This window comes from Coturnix japonica, chromosome 3, assembly GCF_054131305.1.
Source record: "Coturnix japonica strain WE chromosome 3, WE-NBRP24, whole genome shotgun sequence".
Taxonomy (NCBI): Eukaryota; Metazoa; Chordata; class Aves; order Galliformes; family Phasianidae; genus Coturnix; species Coturnix japonica.
Window position 1 is genome coordinate 26,211,041 of NC_140665.1, and position 17,977 is coordinate 26,229,017.

The window sequence follows — 17,977 nt, forward strand, 5'->3', positions numbered from 1 at the left end:
AGATAATCACTGTCATCGTGAAATGAAGGGGAATATCCTGAAAGAAATACAAACTGAAACTGCCAAGTAATGGGTAAGAACAGCAAGATCTTTTGACGGGCTCCCAAAACATTTTCTGCATTCATTTCATAGACAATAGAAACACAGAAGTGTAATAAGAATGCTGATAGACTGGAGCAGGGTATGCTGAGACTATTGTTGTGTGTGACCACCACAAGCTCCAGCAAGGAAGGATGAGGAAAGGACAAAGCTCACTTCTCCTTTTCCTGAGATGAACGCTGCGCTGTATCACAGAATAGGTGAAAATGAACAAATGAACAACTCTTGCAAGCTTGGTAGAAATTGCAGTTTGTTAGAATTGATAGCCTGCGTAATGAACGCATATGCAAACACCTCAGAGCAGTGAGCAAGATGCAACTTCCATTACACACAAGAAGCACAAGGCCAAACACTGCTGCAGTCACAGAAGATTTTCTGTTTTTAAATATCACTGTGAAACTTTTGAAACTATTTTAACTCTAATAATGAGCCTGCATCAATACCTACTAAAAATGGTTGAACTATCAGATACAGGATGACATCAGGTGTCCTATTTACTCATCTTTTCCAATAATTGAATTTCAAATTAACAGACACTAAATTTAATGGAGAGTTCTGCCAAAACATCAACTGGTGATGCATAACATGCACCTACACAAGAGATGCATAAAACTATAGTATCCACAGACACAAAGGTGAATTAACCTTCACTTATACTAGTAATAGGATGCAATTCTGTCAACATAAATCTTTCCTGTACATTCTCTACTGCTTACCTTGAATAAAAAATAAATAAATGATTTGATGAACCAAAAAAAAAAAAAAGCATCTGAAAGAATATTTTCTTCCATCTGCTCTGCTTTACGCAAGTCTGGTACATTACTGTATATCCTCAATGCGCTCGTAGTTTGGTCGTTTCCTTTGATTGCTAATGCAACAATATTTTTTATGCCTGACTTACCGGTAACTCCACACTGGAATTAAATTCTAATTTTTACTTTTCACCCCCCAAATACCAAATTAACTGCCGTATACATGGACCCACTACATTCAAGAAAAATGCAGCAACCAACCCACAAAGGTACATCTATGAAATGAGCCTTGCTTGTTTGAACTGCAACACTGCCGTTACTGGAGTTTCACCCGGGAGACATAAATAAATAAAAATAAACCAAAGTAATAAACACCATGTTTTATGGAGCTGTGCACGCACACAAACAGAATTCCTCCTAACAAACTTAATAGATCAGACTTAAAAGCCGCCTCTCTCATTCCAGAAGACTCCTGGCCTCGGCTACTCGGAGGCCCTTGGGCAGGCCCACCAGCTCAAGCAGCCTCATCCTGCCTCTGCACCGTGATGTATCTGCCCTGTTACTGGACCACGGCTCGTGACAAAATGGAGCCATGCTCCCAATTAAGTCTAGTGCAATCACAATAATGAATCCCCAGTTTGCAGGAGATAACATATTCCCAAGCTGTTATGTCCTCTGAGGAGCTCATGTATGCCACTACTGCTAGTATTCCAGTGGCCGTGTTATTTACATGTCTGGAGAGAAACTGTTTATTTACTTATTTCTGAGGAAATAACACACATTTGTCCATAGACTTTCAGATTTTGGAAGACTGAACATACTTTTAGAATCATTATCATCAGCTGGCTGACAGCAATAAAGACAACATTCACTTTAAATAACCCTGAATTATGTACAGTTGAGTAAATTTGAATTTGTTTTGATTTAAGGTCTTCCAAAGTTGAGGCCAACATGCTGAACAAAAATATTAAACTATCTATAACCCTGTGTCAACATATGATGCTACTGGGAATGGTAAGTGAATTAATTTTCCAAGGAAAATTAATTACTTATGACTTACAGTTGTAAAAGCAAACAACGTAACTCTGGATTAGGACACATTTAATTTCTGTTTGGAGTAGTGATTAAATTAATTTCATATAATTCATGGTATGTAATGGAAAGCAGAACAAAGATGAAATCTTAGACAATGACTGACATAGCAAAAAGTGTATATTTATGTTCGTGATCCAAAAATAAAGGTCACAGATATTAATCACTGTCTAGCAAAACATGATTTTAGTTTCTGAAGAGATGACTTTTTTTTCCAGTACTGTTTGTTAAAAAAGTGTTATTAGCAAGATAAAAATCTAAAAAACCAACAAATTAAAAAAAAGAAAAATCAATCTTGCATTTTATGTCCTGGTGAAAAGCACAATTTTCAGTGATATCAACTGAATGATAATAACTGTCACAGGATTATTTTGAGGTACAGCAAAACTAAATTTTACACTAATTTGAATTCATATTAATTTAAGGCAAAAAGGAATAAATTGGTCACAGATCAAATACGTAAACAAATACACTCATTAGCACCACACTACAACTTCAACCTTAATGTAGGATTTTTATCAGTTATTGAATTTTTTCTAATAAACAGTTAACGTGAAAAATAAATCCGTAGCTAAATGAAACTAGGAGAGTTCTTGCAGCATTCCATAGCTCATATTTGTTCAAAGAAAAAAAAAAATCAGGTATTTCAGTATTGCACATACCAATTGTTAGTTTACATATTTAACACAAAAGCCACACATACTAGCCAACAGTTTACCAATTTAAATTCAACAGAATTTTATATTCAGCAAAATTCCAAAGGTCTTTTTTTGGTGTCCTTCTGAAACCAAGTATTTATTTATTGCCAATTTCAGGGGTTTTTTTGGATATCAAGTCAACAGCTGCCCTGCCACGAACTAAACTGGAATCAATATGATAATATTATTTTTCCTTATGTGTCAAATGAATATACTGTTAATTCATAAAACCAAAACAAGAGATGCAACACAACCTTTCACAGCAAATAGTAACTATGGAACTCCACTAATGAAGAATAGTTTGTTATTCAAAATGATTAAGTTTACTGCACACATGTATTCAAAGCAAGCAATTCACATCTTGACTGCCACTTTCACCCGTCTTTCAGCAATAGGGAGATGCTTTCACTACAGCCATAGTTTTAAATATTTAAATTACAAAATTTGTTAATTAAAATCCGACTAGAACTTATAAAAGATGAAATTACTTCACACAAAAGATTAACATTTGGAGTAAAAATGCAAGTTCTATGAATATGATAAATATTACATCAATAGTATCACCGGTAGTAATCTCCAATGCACTGGCTATTATTTTACTATAGTATTTTCAAGAATGTTTTAGAACTTGTACAGACACTATGAAAATTTAAACCAAACCTAGATGAAAGGAGTTGCAAAATTATTCTTTGATAAAATTGTATATATTTTTTAATCCAAGGTAACTAAACACTTCCAATGTAAAACGAAAACTCAGTATCATCTCACACCTTTAGGAAACCAATCAGTCAGTACACACTTGAAAAAAAGGTTTTTATTGCCCACTTTTGTTTCAGCCTTTAGACAGTTGTTTCCAAACTGATGCAAAGAGGAGCCACACTGAGACGATCTGCCAAATCCCAGTCCTGCAGCTCACATTTTGCTCCTGCATCAGAATGGAGTCTTGTAGGAGTTTAAATCCACCCTGTTGGCTCATAACCGATCTAGCCTGTATTTGAACTAGTTCTGCCCAAGTAACCTCACAGAAAGGCAATTGCATCGGAAATATTAAACAGCTTAGCACAGAGGGTATGCTCTACCTGAGGAATTCTGCAGAGGAGCTCATATCTGCTTCTTTAGTGGAAGTAAACAACTTCTTCACCTATTTTACAGGAAACTATAGGAAGTATCATTTTTATACAATCAGGAGTGCAAATCATGTGAGAAAGTTTTCACCAGGTCTGTTTTCATTTAGTGACAAAAAACTTCCTAATAATCTTCTGCTACCAGAATTGGTAATTGAGCAATCAGAAACAAACTGACAAGTGCGGGCAAACCTGTCAAACAGCTGTTCCGTATCAGCAGATGTAGGTTATTCCCCCTCCATAAAGTAACATGTTTTGCAAAACTTTCCGACTTTTGTTAAAAATTTCAAAAGCTATGAAATATACATATATGCACACACAATATTAAACAGCAGCAATGCAAGATGGGTATTATTAAAGTCTAAAATTTACCTGCTTACAAGGGCACATCTCTGACAGTTTTCACATGCTCTCTAGTACGCATTTTTGTGACAGCAGTGAAAAATAGATGCAATCCATTGGCAGCTTCATGAGTGACATGTGCAGATGCAGTGATACTGCTGTGCTCTTGCACTCTTTGTAAATACACAAGTACTATTTTACTTCATTTCCTTAAAGGGACAGTATCACACCTCACTGAGCAGAAATGTTTCCTAGAGGATGCCAGGATTTATAAAATCATTAATAACATATGCCATATTTTTTTTCTCTATATATTTTTTTCTTCACTATAACCAGCTAATAACAGACTATCTAAAGATTACTGTGTTATTGCTGTGCTATTTGCCAGACAGAGAATAGGTAGCCACAAGCAAAGAGGCTGCCAAGTTACTGGGTTATAAACCACACTCAGCAGTCAGCAAAACTGACTCTGAAGATGGGTTTAAATTATGGAAATCAAGCAGGTATTAACTTCTTTTTTGGAAAGGAACCCAATTCACTGACATGAAGAAACATCCAAAAACCATTATAAACTGCCCACCTCTTTTTTGACAAAGCTGTCTTCAGAGATTTTCTTCTCATAGATGTTAGAAGGCTTAGTTCACAGAAATTTACTCTTCAAAATGAGGAGCACATTAATTGCCCTTAAAGTGGTGTTGGGCAAGAACACGTATGATTTTTTTCTTAGCTTCCTAGCAGAGTTAATAATTTACCACTACTACGCTATAATTATGAGATTTTGCAGCCAGCAAATTGATGGTCTGCAAAACGTAGCTGAAGGTTGGACAACTAATCCGAGAAAAAGGATTTCGTAATTTCCTGTGCATTAGAATTCCTGAACTGAGCACAGACGTGTGTACCCATCCATTTACTTCGCACACCTCTTCCCTATTGACATTCTTTGGCCTGCGTTTAATGAGATTTTATGAGGAAAACCACCAGATTCAAAATGTTTTTTTTTTTTTTGTACATTTTAAAACTTCGAACTTTAAAACCCCCCACCCTTATCCTCAAATTTCAGAGCAACTCCTCAAAAAAAAACCCCCAAAAAAACCCAATAGTAATTGTGAGAATAGCCCTCTTTACAGGAGCCTAGGGGTTCAGGAAAGAGATTAAAGTTTCCTTTATTGAAAAGCTGAGCTAAGAGTGTTCTTGTGCAATACTATCCCACTTGCCCATCTTCAAAGTCACAATGAATTTGTTCAGAAATGAGACCCAATAGAGGAATTAACCAGACAAATCTTTGCTTCTTTTTTTTTTTTCTTTTTCAATAATGCCAATATAACCTCTAGTCAACACTCCTTATCAGAATTAGCCACTTTCTCCCACAATACCCTACAGTTGTAAACAGAATCTAATTTACCACCAAATCTCACATTTTAACTTTTTTCAACTTGAAGTAAATTTGTAGTTAACCAATTGTCACAAGCTGCCCAAAAGGTGTGATAACAATACCATCAGACTGCTGATAACAAGTAACATACATAGAACTAAACACTGGTATAAACAGACAATGACTGTTCAAGCAAAGTTCTCTCACATTCCTTCTGAACTGAGTTTTCCACAGGAGCCACATGAATCACACAATATAAAAAGCACTGTTCACCTAATAAATAAGACATCCTGTTTTCTTAAAACACAAAAAATTAAGTTGCAAACCAACACAAATTTGTTTTGATAAGCTTAACAAAGCAAGTTCAATTTTAAGATTGTTTTGACAATCACACCACAGAGATCTTGCACTCTCTTGCACTTCATAAATCATCGTATTCTCACATCACACATAAGTGATTCTCCTATGCAATCCAAGTAATACACCTAACAACTCATATACTCCATGGGTCAATTAATCCAAAAAAATAAAAAGGGGAAATAAAGTTCTTAAATACTTAGTGAAAAATGTATGTATCTGATTGAAGGAACAGCCATCTCCAGTAGTTTGGTCCACATTATTTAAAATGTAGACTGCTCCAGAAGTAATGTCTCCTATTAATTTCCATGGAAACTACAACGGATACAAAGAGCACAATAACACTATTTGATAGAGCAGATTCCCAGCTACAAAACATGGTCACCACCATTAACTGTGCATTTGCATCAGCAATGAACAAGAACCTACTTGCTGCACTTAACAAAAATCTGCACCAGCAAGCACGAATCACTGTCACTGCTGAAACGCACCATCCACTGCTTCACTATGCTCATATCCACTGTCTGGTCTCCCAAACATTCAGCAAGTGTCAATGAATATCTGAATGGAGGAATTCAATAACACACCTTTGCTTCATATGCACATTAGATGCCATTTTATTAGACTGTTCCCCTCTGGTTGCACAGCAACAAAACGTAACAAAATACTGTTGGGAAGATTCAGTCTCTACTGCTGTACCACCAACATCCACCTCTGACACTGTGGACCAACACAATCAGACAGAAGGTGTTATTTTCAGAATAGCTCTCATGAAAGCATAATATGCAAAGAATTTATAATCAAAATCATGTATCAATAAATATGCCTCATGCTTTTCTGCTCCTTCTGGCAGAAAAGACAGCTTATGGAAATAATATGGAGTTGTTCACCCCACACAGTTGATTTCTGCACTTCTAATGTTTTGCTATAGTTTGCCTCTCAGGTATCTCCAAAATAATTAAGCATTAAATATGCTTAATAAATACACTGCCTCAAGTAAATATTTTCTCACGATGGGAGCGTGGAACAGTAATAAAATTTGAAATGATGCCACTGTCAAAAATTAGGTTAACACTTAAATTTTTTAATACCCAATCTGTCATCACAGGCAACAACTGCAGGTTTAAAAAAGACTTGACAGATGCAATGCCATGGACATATTTTGAGGGGAAAATATTACAGAATGCAACAAAATGAAAGGGCTGCCCTCAGTTAAAGATGTATGCAAGACAGGCCAGTAATATTCAGCACTGCCCACCAGTTTCGTGTCATCTGGGAGCTGGCAAAGAAAGACACTCAGTTTCAGCCTGCAAAAAAGTTGCGTCCTAAATTACTAAAGGTCCAATTGCAACAAGATAGCAATAGGAGAGAAAGTGTTCTACACAGTCTCATAGGAGAGGGGAACAAAATCCCTTCATTCTATCTGAAACTGCGATATTACTTCAGTTGAATGCCCCAGTGTTAACTAATGGGCTGTGTTTACACCTACCACACCATAATTAAGATGCAGCCAAACCTATTAAATAAAATGCATATCTGATTAAAAGCATTCCTTAAATCGCATTGCCATTTAATGCAATGTGTCCATACTCTGGGGTAAAAAAACAAACACACACAAAAAAAACCCCACAATTAAATGACTATTAAATTTCACCTGAAATAATAAAATAATAAAATGTCACATACGTAATCAAATACAAAAACCGATATGCTTCAATAACAAGCAGAATTTCAAGATGAAAAAAGATGAGAGGGACAGAAAAGGTATTTCTAAGGTTTATCTTGTATTATTATTTACTTAAATTAGGCTTTATGAAATTCCCTTGTGATCAGAAACGTAAAGAGACTAAAACAAATTTAGATCCACCTTTCCCCCCCCCCCCCCCCCCCCCCCCCATTTCTTCTTCCTGAAAGCCACTGCTAAAGATTTATCAGTCATAAATTGTATTTCTTTGACAAAAATGTTCCAGCCACATCTGGACTCAATGCACTTTGGAGGTTACAAAGCTGCATATATTATATCTTACATTCTTTTGCAATGTTAATTCTACAAATGCATTAAATAGTAATTATGCTACCACAGTCAAAAATATATCATGATGAGGGTTTTGCACTATAAAGACCAAATATGACTTTGCATTTCAAAATCAGAGATATAGCACATTTGTTAATAATTATAGCTTGTCAAACACTTTTATCTTTCAACACATACCATATATTGTATTCCTAGACGAGCTCCACTGCCATGACTCTATTTTCCCTGTTGAGGTTACTGTTTTTCTAGCATCCAAGAATTTTGCACGTCAAATCAAAAGCAAAGGACAAGCCAAACTTAACCTCATCTCTCAGCATTCTTTTTCCCTTCTCTGTATTGTAATAAGCATTCTTATTTTGACTTTTAAAAGCTTTACCCATTTAATTCCTCTTTTACCTGAGGTTATTTTGATTATAAAAGAGAACAGTGAACACAGTGCTTATCCCAGTGCTGATTTATTCTCCTATGAAAAGTTAGTTTTCTGTTTGAGAGGAAGGGTTCTGTTGTTGTTTGTTTTTGTTTTGTTTCCCCTCTAGGATTCTTCTACTTTTTAATCCCATTTCTTTCCTCTGGAATTTAATTCCCTAAGCACAGCCTTCATGAAGCAGATTTGTTCTCAGCTCTTATCTACACCATCCAATCACATAACAATTGCTGTGGAGATTCATCAGCCAAAATTCAGTTTGCAGTACAGTGTAGTCTTGAGCCACTCTAACTGCTTAACTCATAGGAATTAAGCTTTGAACTGAGATTGGGTGGAGACAAGGCAAACATATACTCCATCAGGCAGGGCCTGGGCATCATCCTTGTGCCTGACTACAGAAGAAATCATACTAATATAGCCTGAAGGTGATAAATTAATTTTGGCTAGGTTCCTGTCTGAGAGGAAAGAACAATTTTCCTAATGAGATAAAGATGAAAGAAGACAAGGACCTCTAAGCAACTGGAATTTTGGACTGAGAGAAACCGTAATAAATCAGGTGATTCTTCTCTTTGTTTAAGAAAGTACCTGTTAAGAGATCAGGGGCCTGTTTATCTTTTTTTCTGACAAACCAGATTTTTGCAGCAGTTACAAACTCAGATTCACAACTTGAAAGGAAAATAACATCAGCTGGTCATGTATTCAATCCTTTCTGGATATCTAAAGGAAGTAAACACAAATTACAGCTAACCAGGCTCAGTTTTCAGAGATCTGTTGCTACCTGGAAAAATCAGATTAAAGTATTCATACCCAAACAGGAAAATTTGCTTGGAAAGCTTCTGCTAGCAAGACAAGAAAACATCAGTGTTCACACATGCACATCAAGAGCCACTAGTAGAGTACCAAGAGGACAGACAGGAGGACCAAGAATCTTCCAGGAAGAGCCAGGAAAATGGCACTCATCAGTACCATTACAGTCTCAAGTAAATCAGTCTCAAGTAAGTCACACTGGCTTCAGTAGTGAACAGTCACTACAATATGATTATTGCAACAATGCTTCTCAAAACGTACAATTACCATCAACTCTATGCCTTTCCATTGTCAGTATATGCTTGTACAAGTTGCACATGGGTCATGGTGGATAGTGTACATCTAAATCAATACCTTCTAGCCAAGCGAGGAAAATTAGGAGCACTCAGGAATCCACAGTATATACTTCAAAGAGTAAAGTATTTAATTTTGTTAAAAAATAATTTCTACTCAAAGGGCTTCTTATTTGGACATCACATTTCAACTTGTTGATTTAAAAGAACAATACAAAGTTTCTTTTCCCTTAACACTAAGACCAAAGAAAATCTGTACCATTTGTTAATGCTGCTATTTTTATAAATTAAAGCAACCTATCTCCATGGGAAAAAAAAACAAAAAACCAGGTCTGCTTCAGACGGAATCTACTCATTTTGCCAGAAGACCACCCCAATTTTAGCTGCCACCATTAAAACCTTACTTCTACTGAAATCCAGATACCTAAGTTAAAGAACTCCTCAGTATATCAACCTTTAAATCTAACTTTCCTGGTTATATGGAAATATGGTATATTTCATACTGAAATATTAATGACATAAGCTAATTTTACTGCTAAATTCCACGGTTAGCAAGGAACACGAGTACATGAAATGTAGTCTCCGGCAATACAAGTACAGCTTGCAAAAACAGCTGGAGTGCTTCTTTTACCAACCAAAATATTGACCTCGATTCTTTCTAAAAAAAAAAAGACAACCAAACAATAATACAGTAATCCATGTTACGCCTCTTCAAAACCTGTCACATGACTTTTAGCAGTGAAAGTAAATTATTATAATCTCCTAACTGCAGCCGACCCCATTAACACTCACACACCAATCCAAAAAGTTATAGTACTTTCCTTTTGACTTCCATGTCAGACAGACTTTCAAATTTACTTCATTCTATACTCTCAAACATAGAGATAAGCACATGCTAAGGTTTTATTATTATTATTATTATTAATATTAAATGTTTATTTGTTTGGAATAAAGTACATGAATAAATGTTTCCCTTCTCACCACTTCCCTTCTGAACCACTTCACAATGCCATTCTCTTTGTAAAAGACACTCTGAAGGTAGATGATACTTCCCAGAAATAACTCACAAAGACGCAGGAAAACCAATGAGACGACAAATGCTGTCAATCAACTTTAGTAAAGGCAAAACTTCAAAACAAACGTTTTTATTATAAACTTCTAAGAAATGTATCAAATAGCACAAATTAATGGCTTCTAAATGGAGGATCAATATCCTATTGTATTTTACACAAAGAGCTAAAACCCCATTGCTGCAACAATGGGGGTAAAGAAGGTTTTACATATCAAATTACCTGTCTGATTTGATGTTTTTAATAGACTATAAATCCAGCTACAGCCATTTCTGAGTCTCAATCACTATCGTTAAAACTAGAGATTAGAGAAGAGGTATTCTTTGGCTTTTTCAAAAGCATTTTATAACCACTTCATGAATTCTACAAATAACCCTTAAAGGAGACATAACTAGTTGGCACTTGATTATAAAAAAAAAGCATTTTCGTTTTGCCTTCTATCATGATGGATTGCTTAAATGATATGTATTATCTTACCTGATACATTCCAACTCCTATGTGTTTGGGATCAATTTTCACTAGCTCAGCTAGTGGGTCTTGTACGCGTCTAGCTATGGAAACTGAAAAACAGAATTAGAAAACAACAATAGTTTAAACAGAAAATCACAAGCATGTAGCAGTTTTTGCTATTTTTTCAGTCTTCTATATATTTAATATTTTATTTTAATCTGGAAATTATCAATAATTAAGCAAAATTATTTTCCATTTCCAGGAGATGAAGAATATGTTAATAAAACTTTTTTACTGAATAATTCAAACAAAGACCTTAAATAGATTTCATACTGTAATTACAACATTAAATCTGTTCACTCAGGCCACAAAGTTAAACAGAACTGTGTACAGTAAATTTCTCCCTTGCTTCAATACTGTAAAATTTATAAACATTTAGCAACTTAAATTCCTCTCTTTAATGTTAAATCACAGATATGTAGCAACAAATATGCATTAAGTAATGAATGGAGTAACCACAGATTTATTTCGCAAATATTGTATTTTCTAAGGTAATGTGCACACTTAGAATTGAATCTTTTTATATTATTCAACCACAAGATTCAATATTCACTTAGAGAAAGTTCTTGGGTAGTCTTTTGAGGTTGTTTCACCCCACTCCTTGTTTTCAAGCAAGGTAAGCTAGACAAGGTTGCCGAAGACTGTGTCCAGTTCAGTTTTGATTGTCTCCATGGATGGAGGCTCTATAGTCTCTGGGCAACTTCTGCCATTGTTTGCCAGTATTTGACCATTCTCACAGTAAATAAGTAGGGTTTTTTTTTGTGTGTGCGTGTTCAGGTGGAAATTTCTGTTTCTGTGTGTGTTCTTTTCTCAAGTCAGAGGGCACTATCAGAAAGTTTGCCTAGTTCTTCATTCCCTCACACAGGTATTTCCACAAATCAGTGACATCCTTCCAAACCTTCTCTTCTCTAGGATGAAGGGTCCCAGTTCTCATCTGTTCCTTGTATGAAAAGTGCCTCAACCCTTTAATCATCTTGGAGGCCCTAATTTAAATGACAGCTACCACTACTGCAGATTGTTAAAGACTTGACAGCATTTCGTAAAAGGACTCGACTAAACTTTGATACTTGAAGCCAAAACGGTATACCTAATGCTTATTAGTTATGCAGGCTCCTCGAACCATAACCACAAAACTTATCATTTGAGTCCAGCATTAGAGATTTCACTTTTAAGGATTTGCACTGGTAAATGTACAGTTAGCACAAAGTTCACTGCTCGGTCATGCAAGACTTTTTCATACCTTCTATTATCAATTCTAACACGCTGACAATGGCAGTTTGCTAGCTCAGCTCAGAGAGCACTATACTAGTGACATCTGATACGTGTGCTTCTCTAGGAGAGAGGTTGTGCATTCAAAGGCTATCACATATGCCTTCTTGTCAAAAATCAGAAAAGGTCAAGCAGTGCAAGTACGCTGCTCATAGCTCACAAAAGTATAGCTTACTACAGAAATGCTTTCCTGTAAGTATTGCATTAATTACTTTGAAACACTAGTAGTACCTATCACCAGTCCCCTAATAAACAAAAATGGAGCACAACACAAAGAAGCATGGATCCAGAACATTCAGAAGATGTTTCCTAGCCCTATATGCATACACCAAGCATTTTGTTTACCAAGAAGTTGTCATAAACTCAGTATCTGAAGAATGTTTTACAGAATTCCCTTTTTAGCTTCATAACAAACATTTTGAAAATTACATTTTAGACAAGAGGAGTGCAAACATCACTGCCCATATGTCCTTTTATTACATCTTTTAGGACATTTCCAAGCATAAACTTCTCTAGGGAATCTTCAGATAAAAAGGAAAATTTAGATCCTACTTTTGAAAAGTTAGGTTGACAGTGTCACTGTATCCTATGAGTAATGTAGGTCTTGACCCAGGCAAGCCCTTCAGCACAGATGCATGGCAGTATTCCCACCCAAACTAGAGAAACTCTTCACATGCATTAAGTTACACAGATAGTTAAGTGCTTGCATGGATGATACAGAAAATAGTTACAATACTGAAGCATGAAGATCAATTAGCAGTCAGTTGTACGGTTTAAGGGATGCAGTTCCTACATGCACCAGTGGGACGCTGACCTGCAGTTTCCACTGAAGCCTCTATTTTATTCCAGAACATTTCAAATTCAAAACAAAAGAGCAGAACAGGGAAAACAGTAAGAGTGTGCTACCTCTAGGAACAAATTCACATCTACACTGAATTAAGATGACAATCTACTGTCCATCGTATAGGCAAAGCCACATTTCTTATAGTAATAGAATGCTTCAATAGCCATATCTTTTCAGGTGGCAATAAGGCTCCACTCTGTGTCACTGATGATATAGATTCCTGCAATACAAGGAGAGTCTTACTGAAATCATGAGGGCTCTGCATCTATGCCAATGTCTACTCCCTATAGACCATACTGCAAAATCATAGGTAGTAAAACCTGATGGTCTTACATCACTACATTTCAAGCATTTTTCATATTGAAACATTATGCTAATATTTATTACACTTCAATATTTATTAAAAGACATTTTTTGTATGTTTAAAGCGCATCTCAGGAATGGCTACAAATCATGAACTTTTAGAATAATGGCAATGAAGTGGGTGGTACATTCTCACATGCACTGCTATGAAAGGTATGTCTCATTTATGCTCCTAAAATTCAAAAAATCCATGACTGCACGTAGGGCAAAACCAGAAAACTAGATTTCTCAAAGTAATCAGTGAACCAAACCTGCAACATTTGAAATACCATTTGAAAAATACAATAGCCCAACGAAAACGTGAAAAGAAGTTATTCCATATTAAAGGGCATTAGCATTGTGGTGACATGGACTTCTAGTAGAAAATGACAAAAACTGCACACCAGATACATGAAAAGCTTCTTCAAGTTGTCAATTAAGAACAAAACAGCATTGCAATATTTGGAATGACAGCAACATATTGTGCTGCCATGCAGTAAATTCACATAAAATTTTAAAGCTAGAGGGGACAAGATGGCCTAGGTGGTCCTCTGACTTTAATGCAGATGAACTTCATCTCCAAACAGAAAGAAAAAGAAGGTTGCAGAAAGCATACTTACCAAAAGTGCAATGTCACTGGGACTTTCTCTATTGTTTTGGAATAAACAAACAAACGTTTATTTAACTGTTTGGTGGTCTCTGTTCACAACATCCTTTGGTTATTTGAGAAGACAAAAAAGATAGTTATGTCTTTTTGCCTGTCAGTGATGACAGTCTGGTGGGTGAAAAGCTTGAATAAGAGCTGCTTGCACAACTCATGTAAGTCCCAGATTCATCTTTACAGAAAAACCAAGGTTATATTAAAATGTTTTGTTCCCTGACAGCTAATGAAAAGATGCGTCCTCCTAAGCTTGGAAAAAAACTTCATTATCTGATATTCCTCTCTGAAAAGGGCAAGTCTCTCATCAGCCCCAACTAAAAAATCCAAAATTAAGACTACTGCCCTCACAAACACAACTATGTATTTGAACTTTGGTTTTACTAATACTTTCTACAATCAGCAATATCATTTTTCAAAGAGATTAAAAAGAAGTGCCCTCTCTTGAAAATCAGTAAGACTTACAAATTGGGTTACCTGCCTTCCCTCAGTAGTGGAATAGATGTCAACTAATAATTATGACCAAAGTTATGTACTCTTATGAAGGTGCAAGAACAACAAGAAAGTCTGTCAACTACATAACAAAATAGGTTGTAGTCTAAAGTATTGTACCCACTTTTGGGGCAGCATGCCAATTTTTGTGGTCTAGACAGCCACATATTAACATGTTATCTTTTAGAAGTGCTATATGCAAGAGCCACACCATAAAGCCAAAACTTAATGCCTTGATGACGGCATCTCTTTAACCACCCGTATATATGGGAATTACATATGGAATAAAGAAAAGAACGTATTCTCACCAATAGCTATGACAAATTTCCTACCTCATGAGTGGGAACACTCATCTGTGTTTTGAAACAATGAAGATATGAAGGTAGTGGGTAGTTTTTAAATAAACAGATAGCAGCCACGAGCTACAACTTCAATTTTGTCATAAATAACATCATTTTTTGTGTTTTTATTATAATTCCTGTATTTTGTTTTGATTGAGATGTGCAGCTACAAATGTCTCAAAGTAAACATATCCTCTTCCTACTTTTAAATTAACCTTTACACCTTAAAAGTCTGGGTGAAACAGAAAATGTCAATTAAATAAAAATAATGTGTTAATGTAATCAAAGACTAACTCATAAATGCATGTGTAATTACTGCCAATATATCATATAAGGGTAGATATGGAAACATTACAACTTTTTAAATCCTTTTATGAAGCTTATTATTGTGTTCAAGATCAATTACTCTCCATAAGTATCTGCAATAATGTTTACTCGGTGATCGATCGTTCAGGTTTCCTGAGTCCTGGAAGCTTTCTATCCTGTTGACCTGAATTTCACCCTTCTTGCAAAGAATACAGTGAAACGTACAGTAGTCTTTTCATTAAGCATTCTTTCTCAGTAGGTCAGGATTTGTGACACAGTTTTGAATCCTCATATATCTTCTTGGTGGGTTTAAAGTATGCAATTTATTTTAAGCAACTGCTCAACAGCTGCATTTCATCCAAAATTCTTCTGTGGCAAGTGAGCAGGTTTTTGTTTTAAAAAGGTTACATTTTAGTTTACTTTTAACTCCATAAAACTGATAATCTGTTATTTGCTTAAGATTAATGAAATAATGAATGACAATGTTCTATTTACTTACTACAAAAATCTTTAAAAGAGACTGCAGAATACAAAAAGCAAGGAAAAATTAAAAATATTACGAGAAAATCCTCAGTAAGTGAATATTACAATGCAGATTTTTAAGTCGCTATTTTCTTCTTAAAAACACCCCAAAACTCCACTTTTCTTTAGCATTAATGCTTTTTATATCTGTCTATATCACAAGATAATGGCTTTGCTTTGCTTTGTTTGTTTTCTCCACATTCGATCTTAGATGGGAGATACATGACTATTTAACTGGAGCATGATGTGATTGTTCTGCCCTAGAAATCAGTTAGTCTTGCAAGATGGTTGAAATTCAGAAAAGTCTTTCCCATCTGCTCAGCTTAAGAGGTAGAAACTGTCAGTCCACTTTTCACATTCAGATCACTGGTCCTAATTTTAACTGCATCACCATGGCATTGATTACTATGACTACAAAACATGAAAATTGCTTGAAGCTCCGTACTTACAAGAATTATTCATTTAAGCCAGCAACAAAAACAAACCTTTCTGAAGTGACCAAAATGTTCTTTCCTATGTCTATAGTTAAAAAAGCAAACAGCAGCAGCTTTCATGAATTGTGCTGCTATACTAAAAGCAAAACAAAAATCTCCACAAATAAAAGAGCAGCCTTGTATTTGTCACTCCCTTGGCTCAATGCTTCAAGGAGGCAACAAGGCCTTCTATGGAAAATACACATATATATGCTTAGAGTTACATCCAGAGGGAGGGAAGTAAACCATTTTCAAATCTAACCCTAATGGCAACTGCCTTTGCCAGAGCCTGGACTAATGCTCTATCTCAGGAGATAGCTTTTAGGCAGAACTGGTGGTATATTTTCAGATCGTTTAAAAGTCCAACAAACAATGCCCTGTAAGTAGAAGAAAAATAGAAGACGAGTCCATCAACTAAACTCAGATCCAGATAAGCACATGCGAGGAAGACTAGGTGAAGATCACATCTTTCAACAAAGTATGCAAAGATTACAGTTGTAGACTAAAACCCATTCAGAGAATGACAGTCAGTTAATAGCTACGTGCATAAACCTCTCTTAGTTTGGTGAAAATGCTGTGTAAAAATCCATTCCTACTGCTTCTGGTTAACTCAAATCCATTTATCTATTTCTTAAAAACAAACAAACAAAAAAACCTGATGTTGGCACAGATGTTCACGAACAACTGTAAGAGGCCCCATTATTTTTCAGACAACCTGTACTTACAGACTATTGATTAAACAGTAGAACCCAGCTCACACTTTCAGAGCAGCTTCTGGTTCATTGGTAAGAGCACACTCCTGATGGAGAGAAGGAACAAGCCCTCTCCGGAACAGGTCATCAATCATTTTGTTTCCACCTTTTCCCTTCCAACAGGTACAATAAATTCATTTTTAAATGCTGTAGAATACAACGTAATTTCTTTTTGTTCACCTGTAATTCCATGCAACCCAACTAAACAGGTATGACTTTGTAGCAGAAGCAAAATGTTTTTAATGCATACAAAATTCAGAGCTTACTTTCCTTTCTTGTAACTCTTTTTGAATACTTGTGGATCTTGCACCAGTCATCTATGGCAAGCTGTAGAAGGAAGCTTCCACTCAGCAGCACAAACAGTTTAACCATAAGATTTCTTCCCAACAAAGTTTTTGAGAAATGACCTTCTCTCCTGGGTTGCCAAGGGCGAGTAGTGCTCTTTTAAGAAGATGAAGAAATTAGCTCAAGAAGACAACAAGGCACTATGTCCCACACATCTAATCATCAAACTGTTTCACTTTCCTTAAGATAAAGTCAAAAGAAATTATATTTTTTCTGATCTTTACCTTCTATCTGCTGGCCACGATGACAGCTCTGAACTGTACGTCTCTATCTTTAACAGCACCCAAGGGAATAAAACCCTGTAGGCATGACAGTCTCAAAGTCCTAACAAGCCCCAAAAGCCTATAAGGCTTTCTTTTGCAAGGAAAAGTGCAAGTGGTTTGTTGAACTTTGAGTGTACAATAATCCAATGTATTCTGCCCTGTGGAGAGAAGACAAGCAGATGGGATTTGACAATGCTAAGGCAAGCTGTGCTGTGTGACCTTTTGCTCTCCCAGACTCTTTATCCTCAGAAATCATCCTTTAGAAACAACACAGTTTCTATATTAGACAATACCTGTGCATGCCACATGACACGCATTCTTGCCCTCTCACTACTCCAAATCTTTACAAAAGGTAATCTTATGCAGCACTTTACCTACATTCATTATTTTTCTAA

At 35.8% G+C, this 17,977-nt stretch overlaps 1 protein-coding gene across 8 annotated transcripts in view; it reads right to left on the bottom strand.

The window, feature by feature from the left end:
• The window catches only part of SRBD1 (S1 RNA binding domain 1), a 114,478-nt gene that overhangs the window by 35,127 nt on the left and 61,374 nt on the right, over positions 1-17,977 (bottom strand). For all 8 annotated transcript variants that reach the window (XM_085543114.1, XM_085543116.1, XM_015857535.3 and 5 more), the window contains one exon: positions 10,943-11,025. In XM_085543114.1, the coding sequence (XP_085399240.1) occupies positions 10,943-11,025 (83 nt within the window). The remainder of the gene's footprint in view (positions 1-10,942; positions 11,026-17,977) is intronic.